This window comes from Hydra viridissima, unplaced genomic scaffold (genome assembly GCF_058129835.1).
Source record: "Hydra viridissima isolate aposymbiotic clone 2 unplaced genomic scaffold, HvirCarnegie_v1 scaffold_8, whole genome shotgun sequence".
Lineage (NCBI taxonomy): Eukaryota > Metazoa > Cnidaria > Hydrozoa > Anthoathecata > Hydridae > Hydra > Hydra viridissima.
The window spans coordinates 15361656-15375971 of NW_028324307.1; the positions used below are offsets into that span (position 1 = coordinate 15361656).

At 30.7% G+C, this 14316-nt stretch overlaps 2 protein-coding genes across 4 annotated transcripts; both read right to left on the reverse strand.

Moving 5' to 3' along the window:
* On the reverse strand, positions 1 to 4113 carry LOC145194947 (proton-coupled zinc antiporter SLC30A1-like). Of its 2 annotated transcripts, XM_090096227.1 has the most exons (5): positions 3811 to 4066; positions 1525 to 1627; positions 739 to 1436; positions 386 to 644; positions 1 to 300 (listed from the first exon to the last, which is right to left on the reverse strand). In XM_090096227.1, exons 3-5 carry the CDS (start codon positions 1417 to 1419, stop codon positions 125 to 127), a joined length of 1116 nt encoding a protein of 371 aa, XP_089952353.1. In that variant the 5' UTR covers positions 1420 to 1436; positions 1525 to 1627; positions 3811 to 4066; the 3' UTR covers positions 1 to 124. The 2 variants fall into 2 exon arrangements, with proteins under 2 accessions (XP_089952353.1, XP_089952352.1); XM_090096226.1 differs by having other exon boundaries at positions 739 to 1627; positions 3811 to 4113.
* A 6791-nt stretch (positions 4114 to 10904) lies between these two features.
* LOC149885302 (uncharacterized) lies at positions 10905 to 14269 on the reverse strand. Of its 2 annotated transcripts, XM_090096595.1 has the most exons (2): positions 12384 to 14269; positions 11877 to 12154 (listed from the first exon to the last, which is right to left on the reverse strand). In XM_090096595.1, the coding sequence occupies exons 1-2, from the start codon at positions 13509 to 13511 to the stop codon at positions 12080 to 12082; spliced, it is 1203 nt and encodes a 400-aa protein (XP_089952721.1). In that variant the 5' UTR covers positions 13512 to 14269; the 3' UTR covers positions 11877 to 12079. The 2 variants fall into 2 exon arrangements, with proteins under 2 accessions (XP_089952720.1, XP_089952721.1); XM_090096594.1 differs by having other exon boundaries at positions 10905 to 14269.
* Between the last annotated feature and the right edge of the window lie 47 nt (positions 14270 to 14316).

Consider the following 14316-nt stretch of genomic DNA (forward strand, 5'->3'; position numbering starts at 1 on the left):
GAACACAACAGCGTGCATAAAACGCTTTTTAGGAAATAAAAGGCTTTCGAATAGCTCATAAACCAACGAGAAGCGTTTCTTTAAATAAATTAACAACTAAAAGTAACTTTTTAAAAATAGGTGACTAAGTAACAAGAGGAGCTGAATGAGTTGTTTTTGTTACATGACTAGGCGACTCATTTCCATCTTTATCACCACAGCACGTGCGTTCAGCACAACCCTCTTTGCATTCAAGTATGCAAGAAGTATCGCTGTTAGGTCCGTGAAGAAACTCTGGTTGGATAGTGGTAGAATGAATTCCTGAAAAAGAGAGAATGCACAAAGAAGTTGACATATTTTATAAAACCTTCATAAATAGTTCCTTCCGCTAATCATTTCAAAATACCTTCATTGTGGAAGAACTCTTTTAACTGGTTAGCAATCATCATATAATCATCAAGCGTTTTACACTGTACGTGAGCGGAAGCAATTATTCTGTTCCCCGCTAATTGCCAAATATGGAATTCATGTATACTAAGGACTTGAGGTACCTGCTCTACAATACGCTCCTGTATTTCTTGTATCTTGATATGCGTCGGAACAGTTTGCATAAGAATCATGGAAGACTCTTTCAATAAAGGGATGGAAGTCTTTAAAATAATCATCTAAAAAAGAATTCTAAGGTCAATAAACTATTCCGATAAATACGCTTTCGTTCAATAAGAATTTTGATAAAACACTGATATTAACAACACTCACCACCATGACAATGCTCATGCCAGGGTCAACATAATTTGTCCATGTTCCTTTTGCGTAGATTATTACCAACGCGCTTACCATGACAATTACTGATCCTAACGCGTCTCCGAGTACGTGCAAGTAAACACCACGCATGTTTAACTGTGATGCTCCAGATATTTTTTTTTCAGTTATATCGGTTGGGAAACTCATTTGAACAACACTGTCGCCTTCTGTATTTGTAACATTTTTAGCATCTTCAACCATTAAAGGTACCTCAGAAAAGTTTTCATTGATGGCATTCTTGCTTGACAAATTTTTTAGAGAAGGTTCATGTGAGTGTCCGTGATTGCCGTTTTTGTTTGAATGCTTCTGTCCGCCGTGCGAATGCCCATGGCCGCCATGCGAATGGCCGTGCCCGTGTTGATGAAAGAGCATTAGCCCAACTAAATTTACAGCTAAACCGACACCGCCAACAAGTAGAACAAGCTTCGGTTTTTCTATAGGTTCCGAGATAACTATCCGTTTCAAAGATTCTACAAAAATTGAAAAACACAGGGCGACAAGAAACACCGCATTAACCAACGCGCCTAAGACTTCTGCTCGAACCCAACCAAACGTATAACGACTTGTAGTTTGACCACGCTTAGAATAGCGCAAAGCAACATAACCAACTAAGAGAGATACTACGTCTGACAACATGTGGAACGAATCGGCAACTAATGACATAGAATTTGTAAGGTAGCCTACAACTATTTCTACAATAAAGAACGTGGACGTCAGTGTCATCATCGAAACAAAGGATACCTTTTGACTTAACTGGCAGCAACTCATCATTTTACGTTTTGTCAAACTCGCGTAAAGTTCCGTTTACTTTGTTAACTTGAATTTCTTTGTGGGTGCACTGCAGCTATTAAGAACAAAAAAAAAATCGAAACAACCATTTTTGTTAAAGTAAAAGTCCTTTACACATGAGCTAAAAAATAAAGTCTTTTACACAAGTTAAAAAAATGTTTTTTTGAATTTTTACAAATTGACAACGTCTTAAAAGTATTTTTAATCTAGACGCCAGTTCTTTGGAATGCTTTGTTTGATCCACAAGTTATGGTTCACTTTACACTAGAACTTTATGATTAAAAAAACACCTAAAATTAAATCTTTGTAATAAATTTTAATTCAAGCGTAGAATCCCTTCTTAAAATACCGCTTTAGTAAAAAATGTATTGTTAAAATAAAATGGTTCTAAAACATACATTTATAAAGTTTGCAATATTTTAAACACTGTAAGAAATAAGATTGGTATGAATGTGCAGCTAATAAATACAGTAAGAATAAAATTAGGACAACTTTAAAAATTGATAAAGAAACTTATAACAGCATATTTAAGAAATCCTAGGGGAAAACTGAAGATAAATTTCTGTTTCTTAAATTCCAGAAGAAACCTTTTAGTTTATAAAGAAAATATAGGTTATGAATGACCTTGTGTTTTGAAAAAAAAAAAAACAAACTAAAAATGAATAATCATAAATATATCCAAAAAAAAAAGAAAAATTGATGGAAAAGCACTTTCTCTAGATAAGAAAAATAGGGGAAAGAACAAAAATAGCATGTCATTAGAATAGAATACAAAAATAGAAACAACAAGAAATCAAACTACAAGTCTGCTAAAGTTACAAGTATAAGTAAAAAAGAAAAAGAAGTTAAATTCAAGTCACCAATACATACAGTAATACTGGTATACTTGGTATAAGTTTTAAGTAATTATAGTAATTATAAAGTAATTATCCATTACTGGACCGTTTATCCATGACCAGATGTAAGCATATACCACAAACCATTTAAAATGCTGTATGCCTTACAATTCAACAGATTTAAAAAATATTTTCATTTTCATTCTACAATAAGTCAGTCTTTGATATACTGCTTCAATCAACCAATGTACCTTGTGAAAGGTGTCATACATTTTAATGAATATTGTAGCAAAAACAAAAACTCAAGGTAATCTTTTGTGAATGATTTTGCTCAAGCTGATTTTTAATAGAATTTTTAACGGCATCTGAAAGCATAAAGAAATTGGTCTTTGATTCAGTTCTGACTGCTTTTTTCTTAATCTATTGTAGAAAAGTAATTCTGGTCCAGTGGATGACCCTAAAGATTGTTAACCACATAAGCTTACCAGATGACTTCAAATATTTGGTGTCTGCAAGCCAAGAATTGCAGTACTGTAATAGAAGCAGCAGTGTAAAACACACTTCTTCTATTACAATACTGCGATTCCAATACCACCAGATCCTTATTTCAACTTTGAAAATATTCAGTAGTCTGTTGAGTCTACGAACACTGTTTTTTAGGACTTCCTTTTTTGTTGAATGTAGAAGGCTGAATCATAGTAAATTTATGATTGCTTATTTTTTTTCTATCCAATACTGCTGAAAACTTTGGATACAACATGAGTCTGTTTTCTTGGTGTGGAACATTTATTTAAACTTGCTAGTATGATGAATTACTCCTCTTTTTCTAGTCTTTTAAATAGTAAGTCCCAGGAGAAAAGAAGAAGCAAGTTTAAAAAGTTGTTACAGTTAAAGAGCATTAAAGAGTAACATGTTTAAAGAATTGTTTGTTAAAAACCAGTTTTTAACCAGTTTAAAGTATTTTAAAACTAGTGCTTTTGCTGTATGCAACAGTTTTTAGTACATAACACACCTGCTCTTACTTCTTGCAGTAAACTTTATTACAATCAAGCAAGAAACAATTGTGCCTTAATATTAAGTATATGTATCTTTGCTAGCTATATAAAACAAGAAAAAAAAATTTGGAAACACAAAAAAACAGCATTATGAACAGTAAAAAGAAGCATTTTAACAAAAGAGTTGTTTTTCAAAAGTATGTATTTATATAAAGTTAGCTGTCTATATTATTATGTTAAGAAGTACTAAATATTATCACATTAATTTATAGCAAAAAAGGTAACGTAAGCAAACATTACTCTAGCATCACTAAAAAGATAGGATTGCTTAAAACTGGAATTAGGAAGCAATCTGAATCTTATAATTTTAAATATAAGTAGCATTAGATAGGTGTACAATTACCTACCACTTCTGTATGAAGGTATTTTTTTGTTTTTAATGTACCTAATCTTTGTAAACGTTGCGTTCAGTTAATATCAGCTTCCAATAATTTATATTTACAATAGAAGAACTTTTCATTTATCTGATCCATAAACAAGCAATAACTAATTTTCAAGTTTATTATAGCTAATTATAACAAATAAAAAATAAATTGCATTTTTAAATTGATATAAAAATGTCCAGGGAAAACGCTAAAAGCGGAAGCCATTAATTTTCTGTAAGAAAAAAAAAACGATTTATTATGAGCTTCAATCTCGCTCACATAAACAAAGTCTGGGCTGTAGTTTAACACCTGAATAAGCTATATCCCCCTCCTTCTTCTCAATACGTCTCGATTGTTCAGTACTCAATATCTGTACAAACAGAAAACAAATAGTATAAACAGTACAAACAGTAAAACTTTTATGGTTACATCGGGAGTGAGAATGAAGAAGAGCTGATAATTCAATTAAAAACATCGTTAGGCTTTTTCCAAAAATATTTTTTATTCACTGTATTTTTTGGGTTTATGTAAATGGAGTTTTGGTTGTTGTGTTTACCAGTAGAAATATAAATCTGAATATAAATAGCGATTTAATTAATTGCGAACATGGTGCAAGTGCTCCACACATTAATATACAAACTGGCTTAACTGCGAATTAGGTGTAGTGCCAGTTCGTAAATGCGAACCAGCGTAATTATGAAATCAACTAACTGGGTTTCCGCCGTTTCAAAAAAGTGAACCCTAAATTGTTTGCCCAAAAAAAAGTTGAGGGTAGTAAACGTAATTAAAATTAGTTTTAAAGTTTTAAATTTTTAACAAGTGCAGCAATCTTAAAAAAAAACAACAACGTTCCTTTTTCCTTTATTTCTCAATATCTAAACAGTTCAATGCCGATTACAATACAATCAATCTAGTAGAACGTTACAAAGCACGAAATTTTGTTAAGACCGGATTTCTCGATTAGGATGATCCTACAATAGCACAATTGAGTTTAAATCCAGTGATTGAGGTCTATTCAACTTATTTTTATATTCTTTGTAATTCACGCAATTATTTATCGCTTGGATTCAAAAGTGCTTAGAAACATCTTTCTAAAACGCAAAACCCCGTCAAACTAAATATGTCGCTGATGCCAAAGCATTCAGCTCTAAATTGCCACAATATTTCTATTTTTTAAGAGATCCGTCTGAATAACCTATTTAAGGAAAAATAACATGTAACAATAATAGAAATTAATAAAAGAAAAATCTAACATTTTATTTATCATTTTTCTGTTAAATTTCATATAGATTCATTAAATATACTGTTACTAATAAAAGATTTTCAGAGACTATTATTTTAGTTATTTATTATCATTTAAAATGATTAAAAATATATCTGTTGTGTATTTAAATTTTGGCAAACATAATGTATAGTTTAATGAAACAAGTTTAATGAAAAAAAAAGCATTCCCCTAAGTGTCAATCTGTGGCATGACGCTAATGACATTTTTATTAATTTATGAAATATAATTTGAATAAATTGTATTTACAATCAAAAATATTGTGTTTAGGTAAATATTCTCGAAAATGGCTCGAACAAACATATTCTCGCTAGAACAAAAATGCATTAAGGTAATACAAGTTAACACGGCATTTTTAGAATTATTTTCAAACCGTGGTTAACAACTAATTCTATCATCAAACTGTTTGATGGAAGTAGCCTAGTACTCAGTAGAGCAAGATCAGGCCGGTCATTAAAAGACAACGGCAGGTAAGGAGCACTGAAGAAGTCAACAAAAACCCGAGAGTTGTGCAAAAATTGCAGCGTCAAGCGATATCTTTATTTTTAACACAAACTGTTCTAAATGTTCTGAAAACTGGTTACCTTAACGGTGTTTAAATGCGGTGTCGTAAGTGTTCTTCCAAATGGGTATGGTTTGAAAATATTTTACAGAAACTTTACATAAGTGTTTATACAGTAACTTTCAAAAATTTATACGGTAGTTTTCAAAAGTTTAGATGCACTCATTTTTTTTTTTTTATTATTTATAATATTTTTGTGAACAACTCGAAAAAGAAAAAAAAATTTAGTTTAGGGTTTTTTATTTTTCACTAGTAAATTTTATAAGGATATTAAATTTAAAAAATATATATATTTACTAAATAATATAAAATATTTAAAATGCATTATTAAAATGTAATGGCAATATAAAAAAGCAAATATTTAAAATGTTCAAAAGTTTAGACGCACCTTCAATTTAACAAAAGAAAAAAAAAGAAAAAAAGACTAATATTTTTATTAATATCTAGTGTGTTCACCTTTAGCCTTAATACAACTTAAGATTTTTCTTCGCAAGTACTCAAACGGTTGCACATCTCAACTGGTAATCTATACCAGATCTCCTGAACCAATTCTTTGAGCTGTTCTAGACTGGTAATTTGAACTTTTGCCAATACACGGTCTATCCATGCCCAGATATTCTCTACATGGTTCAAACCAGGTGAGTATGGTGGCCAAGACATTGCTACAATACTGTTTTCTTCAAACCGTTCATTTGTTTAATATGCAGTATGAGCTGTAGCGCAATCTCGCTGAAACTTCAAATCTTCATTTCAAAGCTCAAGATTATCTATTGTTAGCATTAAGTTGTTTTCCAGGATATCTAAATATAATCTAGAATTGATTCTACCGGAATATGTTTGACACATACCAATACCTTTGTAATTAAAACATGCCCAGATAACAATAGAGACTCCGCCTTTTTGTGATATTGGTTTAATATACCTGCAATATATACTTTTCATGAGCCATTCTTTTAACTGTAATTTTAAGTTTACGGTTAGCAAGCTCAGAATTACTTTCATAACTTTAAATTGCTTTTTTCGATTGTTAAATGGTCCTATACCTTATTTCACGACGCTATTTGAGTATTCTTTGCTTATCATACGGCCTCAGCAATAGTTTTTTCAGAATAAACTTCAATTTTGTATTTGTTCAAAATTCTACAAACAATGTTTTTAGAAATTGACATATTCCGGCTTGTATTGAATTAAGTGGTGATTTCCTTGTAAGTTAGCCCAGGATCTTTTCAACCTAATCTAAAAATGCCTTTTCTAGTTGTTGCTAAAGGTCTACTAGACCTTGACTTTTCTCTGGCTCCATGAAAAAGCTTTTAATTAATCTTGGTGGTTCGACGCATTTTTCTGAAGCTCCAATGCGTTCAGCTCTTTTTCAATTGCTCTCGGTATCTTCTTCTGGATGAGCAATTACTTTCCTTCTTTAATCCTCGGCTATTTGTTTTTTACCCATTTTAGTATTTTTATCGTTTTTAGAGCAAGACTATCATAACTTTTGTTAAATATTTAAATGATGAAATAACTCGAATAGTTTCATATTTATACCTAGATTTAGTTTTAGTTTATAAATTTATAAATATATCGAAAATCACATCATTCGATTAAAAGAAAGTGTGAAAAGATTGAAAGTAATGGAGATGTAAGGTTTTTTAAAAGGTGTGTTTAAACTTTTGAACATTTTAAATATTTGCTTTTGTATATTATCATAACATTTTACTTATGTATTCTAAATGTGTATAGTATTTTGTAAAGTTTTTTTGTTTTTTAATTTAATATCCTTTAAAAATTTACTATTAAAAAGTAAGAAAACCCTAAATTAGAATCTTTTTTTGTAAATCGAGTTTTTAACAAAAATTTGGAAACTTCTGTATTTATGGAAACTACTGTATATATATAACTACTGTATCTATTACTTACGGTAGAAAATCCCATGCGTGAAAAGTTTTCAGGGAGGGGGGAGTGGCACAGTGGTCAGCCGAAGCCAATGTAGCGAATTTAATCCGTTAAAAAAATTCTGACAAAAATATGGTCTTAATATGTTCAATAGGGGTTATCTAATAGTAAAAACAAATTTTTTTAGATATTTAGTTTTCAAAGCAGTTTTTTAAAGAATGATTCAGCAGCATTTTTGCTATACAACGACTTCATTATTCATCCCATAAAAATAGCTTAAGTTCAGATGTAAAAAAATTGATAATGGAACCAACAAAAGGACAAAATTTTGGTTAAATATGAACAATTATGATTTAATTTGAATGTTCAAGATATTTCAAGTTCTAGTTCAGTGTGATAAGTTTTTAAAATCACAGGTACCTAACTTAATGACAGCCAGTTTTAATGTATTCTGTGCTCATTTTTTTTCTCTTCATTCATCTCCTTTTGTAAAAATGCAAAATTTATAACCTATATTGTGCATATTAGGCAAAACTGTTCATACTTTTTGCGTAAATTTGCGCTTTTTGAAAATAATTCATCTTTGTTTAATGGTAAGCCAGCATCAGTGCACTATTCTGACACAATGATGCTTTACGATCGCTTTTACTGGTTTTGGCTTACCTTGGAATTTTTGTAACAACCAATCAGAGTCGAGCATTTCAAAAAAAGGTGAGATAAAGTAATTTTGCCAAACGGATGCACTATGGGATAAAATAATAAAAATTGATCACAAAAGTCAAAAATCACAACTTTTTTATTTTCAATTTAGATATGATTTTTTGTTAACTAGGGATTATAGAAATTTGTAGCTAAACGAACTTTGAAAATATCTCTCACGCTATTCATATTGTAGGTTATCGAAATTGATATTTATTAATTAAAAAAAAAAAAAAAGAAAATTTCTGATATTTCTTGCAAAAAATTTGCACAAACAAGTAGAAGCTTTTCCCACAACACATATTTAATAGTTACAAATGTGATTCTTAGCAATCGATTGAAACTGATCATATCTATATTTCTCCACGTATAAAACATTTTAAGAAATATTTAGAGATACGGAATTTGGGGTTATTACCATATTTTTGGCTTTACAAGACCCGCATTCTTTATAGTATCAAAAAGTATCAATTATTTTTGTACCAAATGAAAGGTGAATACTCTGGGTTTTAAAAAGGTTAAGGTTATATACCCCTCAAAATCCCCGTTTGAGAGTTATAGAATTTCAAACAGAATGATGGAATTTCACAAAAACCTCAATTTGAGGGGGGTGTAAACTTTATAAAGTCATTAAAGCCGATCAAAAAGATATTATTGAATCAAATTTGAAGTTTGTTGATGAATATAAATAAAGTTTAAAATTAAAAAAAAAATAACAAGCTTGACTAATTGCCCTCATATTTGGGGCTGGGGGGCTAACATTTTGGGGTTTTTGTTGTTCCCAGTCTCCAATCACCGCAATTTTTTGCGTAACATCCTCATTCCTTATATATATGAACATACTTAAATATGGAGTTTTCTTCATGTTTCAAAGTTGCTTAGCTCAAACATCAAAAAAAGTTGTCTACGGCCTTGCTAATACATGCATGTGATCATCTTTATAATTTGATTTTAAATCAAATATTATTTCTGAAAGCCTACATGCACAAAATATTTATTTAAGTATAACTCGTTTTTAAGTAAAAATTCTTGCTGCCCTTAATTGTCACGAACATTTGGACTTTGAAAAATTTGGTTCCTTCTTATATTTAAGCAATATCCATGTTTTTTTACATTGAAACAGAATACTGTTTCTGGATTTAGACAATAAATCCAGAACAGCTTAATAATTTGCTTAATAAAAAGGTTAAAAATAGTTTTTTCGCGATTTGCTTAAAAGCTGACCACTGGGAGGGGAGGGGCGGGGGAGGAGGGGGAGGGGAATACATTACTGGTGATCTATTGGTTTTAACTATTTAATTCTTTATGCGTGTTAGCTGCTAAAAAAATGTGAAACTCTTCAGTTAAGTAGAACTTTTGTTGCTTTTATTTCTAAAATAACTGGATTAACGAGTAGTACCGGTCCCTTTGAAGAATACAGTTGAATTATCTATTACATGGAGTGTCATAATTAGATGGATTTAAGTTTGGTTAAGTTTAGGGGCAGTTGACGTAGTCAGAAGTTGTTTTTTTTATGTTAGCGTAAACATTTTTTTGTCTGAGGCACATTTTACTGGGAGCGGAAGCGATTCGCAAACTTTTTAAAACATTTTTCAAAATCAATTAAAAAGCACTAAAAAATTATATTCATGGAACATTATTAAAAGAAAAGTTGAAGATAAATGCTTTTCCCACCCTAACTTTCAATTAGGTTTCCTTTTTTTTTTATCACTGTTTCGAGCCTAGAACGGGAGGACTGGCAGGTGCTGATTGTATAGTCCCTTGACATTGAGTTCCAAGCACGGGTAATTGATGATTTAGTGACTTTACATTGAGTGGGCCTCTTTACAACCCTTATTCTCAACTACACTCCACACACTGTAGTCAAGGGGATTCAGATCTGGATTGGATGGTAGCCAAAAGACTTTGACCCAGAAATAAGCCATATTGTCCTGAAGATATTTTTGGGTTTTTCTGGACCCATGAAGGTGAATTGTCCTTTTTAAATATGTCATTGTTTTCTGGGAATGACTTATTTTACCATAGCAACACAAACGTTTTAGTAAGCTGATATACACACCAGAGGTAACTTTTTCTTTTTTTTTTGATGTAGACTTGTGGATATTTCTCTCCATTAGAAGCGATGATTCCTAGAATTATGACGGACTGAGGGTGCTTGGTCTAACACGCAGGTGGTGCTTTGTCACCTTTCTGCATAATGAATCGGTCATTTCGTCTATTGATCACTCAGCAACACTAAAAGGTTTTTCATCTGAGAAGACTTTAACTGTTGACAAAGTTTCTTTAATCACTCAAATCTCAAAGTTTTTAACCTTTCTGTCAAAATGTTGAATGTAGGTCGGGCATGGCCTACTGTAATTGTACGGCCTGATTTGTTGCATTTTCCGGAAAAAATTAAGAGGCCAGTTTTTTTACGGCTAATGTTTATTATATTAGAATGGTCGAGGAAAACTTAAGATTATCATCATGTAATTACATTATGCTATACAATATTTTTCGCTAACTGATTCCCTGTTTCAGTATATTCCGATAACATATGAAATACTGAAATAGGCTTTCAAATAGCTATGTATCAAAATGCTACTAAATTAAACTTACATTTTGCAAAGACTACTTACAACTCTTATGAGGAAATAAAAACAAAGGTTTGTAATTTTATATGTATTAAGGATTTGAGAAAAAATCTTATTAGCACTAGCTATCAGTTCTTTGTCTTTTTTTAAACTCTTTTACTTGATCTTTTCTTACAGAATCTGTAGTTTCTTTTTGTAAATTATTATAAAAAATATTAATGACAATTCGAGATCCATATTTAATTCCCCATTCTTGGTGTTTCTCGCATGTAAAATCAACACTGCTATAATAAATCTTAAAAATTTGTTCTGCAAAACTTTTAATTGATAAAGAATAACTGCAATGTTTGATTAGAATAGGAGAAATAATATCTAGAATACTAAAAAGATGACAAATAAAATCAGACAAGGATTGACTTGGACATATAAGTCCACCTCTGGATAATATTTTCAGATATTCGTTATTAAGAACATCTTGGTCTGTAGAAACCATTTTTTGACCACAAGATAGACATTTAAATCTTTTTTTCAATTTTTTTGCAATGTAGCCTGCTATAGTAACAGCAACTTCCATGCTATCTTCAGAAAGCTGACACTCTAATATCTCTGAAGACAACAATGCAATATCTTGCATAATGTTTTCTAAAGTAGAGTATTCAAATGTTTGATAAATATTTTCATCCCAGAAATTAATATCTTCCTTTAGAAGACTTCTTACTGCCAAAATTTTTTCACTGTTGCAAACTTCTAAAAGACTTACAAGAAATCGACCACCGCTCATTTGTCTATACTTACTAAAGCGTAGCTCCAAAGGATCACTTTGTAACCTGGAAGTAAGAACAAATGTGTAGCTTTCTTCAAGCAAATCATCAATAAGAGATGCAGTTGCACGTAATGTTGTGATAAGAGCATGAGAAGTTTGTTTGGTTAAAGTAAAATATTCACATGTTGACCAAATTTCAATCCAATTTGCAATTTCTCTATAAAATGTGGGTTTTTTATCTCCTTTTACAGCAGCATTGCCGAGCTGATTGGATGTATTAAACATCTGCTTTGAATTAAGTGTGATAAATAACTTATGAAACAATGACAAAAATTGTGCTGCATCATTTCTTTCAGGAAAATAACTTAGTATCGCAGCTGTAGTTGTTTCATCAAGAATCGCTAATGCAAGGTTAACATCTTGTTTATTGTTTCCAGGATGAGTGACCTGATAATTGATTTTCCTCGCTTTTTTCAAGTTTCCATTTAATAATTGGTCTTTTTCATAAACTTTATGAAATAAATCCCAAGTAATAAAACCAGCTGGAACTTCAACTTTGTCTCTGAAGAAATCAAACAAAAAAGAAGGAAAAACAAATTTTTTTCCATTCAACAAGTTATTCCTAACATTTTTTATTAAATGGATTATATCATATAATAGATATGTTTTTAAAACTCCATTATAAGCTGGATGATAAATAAATAGTTTTCTATCTCCAGTATAAGATTTATGTAACTCTGAAAATGCATTAACGTTGGTAGAATGATTATCTGTAACAATAGCTCTTACTTTAAAACCTGATTGGTGCAATGAGGTAATGCACTCATCAATTTCTTTTTTCAACCATGGTCCTGTTGTGCAAACTTCAGGTGATGATCTCACAACATAAGGAATAGCTTTTTGAAGCCCTACAATCATAAAAACAACAACACCTTTATAAAGATTACTTTCTGAATCTTCACCAATATATTTCCCACTTTGATATTGGGCTGCTTTCTGCAGATACATTTCATCCACAAGAAGCACACAATCACTTGATACACAATCTTTTTGTAACAAAACTGTTATAGCTTTATATGCATTTATATCACCACTTTGGATTTTTCTAAGTAAACTAAAAGATGGTAAAGGTAGTTGTTCTAACAATAACTTATAAGACTGTGCTGAAGTGTGATGTAAAATTAGTGCATAGCGTATAATGGATGCAGAATATGGAAGTCTGCCTTGAGGAGAATAGTATCTAATTTCATTTAACTCTGTCAAAATTGAATTCATATCATTGGCTTTATTTCTAATATAGACAGGAAAATTTTCTAACATACTACAGTTTGTTAATTTGCAATTATGACCACTAAAAAACCATTCAGGTAAAGAAATATGATAGCCTTTATATGACAATGAAACATAAAGATCTTTATTTACAGTTATTGACTCAAAAACAATTGGTATGCCTGATTTTTCATCAAAACATAGTTTATAATAAACAACACTATCATGCATTTTTTTAAATGTAAAGCCTGGTGGAGAATGTTGTTCTGTCAAAGAATCAAGATTAATTATTTTATCAACACTTTGAAAATCTTCAAACTCATCTTTTCCTAAATATCTCAAAGTTGGTTTTTTTCGGGGCAACTTTGGAACCCTTAGAGTTGATGATCCACTTATTTCATCAGTTTGAATAGTTGGAACTGGAAGAAGATTCCATTTTAAGGTGCATCTTTTTCCATAATTAATAAATTTGTCATCAAAATGATTAACACAAATAGCTGAATATTTTGATGGAACCCAATCTTTTCTATTAACAAAGTATATCCATCGTTTTCGCAAATCAGATTCTTCAGGAAAATGAAATGTTGACTTTTTTGGACCATTAGAGTAACCAGTTTTACAGTTTGTAACAACACATTTATTAACCATTTTATTACTAAAACGAATCAAAAAAGTGTAACAGTTATTTTTAAATATAAAGTTCACTTACATTTATTATTGGAATTATCTCCACTTAAACAACATCGCATAAAAAAGCAGTTCGACTATATACAGTAATAATAATAGACTGTCTGTGTGTCTATTTCATTATTCCACTCTCTAATGGAATATAATGAAACAGGCAATCAGTCAGAATACATTCACATATTAATCAGTTCAGAATACATTACATATTAAATGACTATAAAAGCATAAACCAATGCATGCAAACAAATATCTATAAAGTAATTGTTAAAATATTATAATTCAATATTTTATTCAACACCTTTGTATAATATTCACTGGTAAATATATTGTTATTGTTGTTGTTGTTAATAAAATTAAAATTTAAAATAAGCCGTAAAAAACTGGCCTCTTAATTTTTTCCGGAAAATGCAACAAATCAGGCCGTGTAATTACAGTAGGCCATGGGTCGGGCCATACTGACGTTTCCAAGTTTTTTTTAGAATTTTTCTGACTGTCTTCTTATCAATATTGAACAGTTTGCTGGATATAGTAGAATTCTTTTCAACTTGCTTTTTAAGCTTTTCAACGAACTTTTTATTAACTTTTTTGTTCAATGGAGAGGGGAATTTAAGCTCTCTCAGCAGTCATGTTTTTTCACTTTGTAAAATGTAGTTTTAGATACTCCAGAAATACGAATCACTTCAAGAGCAAACCCGCATAAATCAAATTTAAAACTTCAGTTCTTTTGGCTTCCGTTGTAAAACTTTTCACTAAAACGTTGATTGAA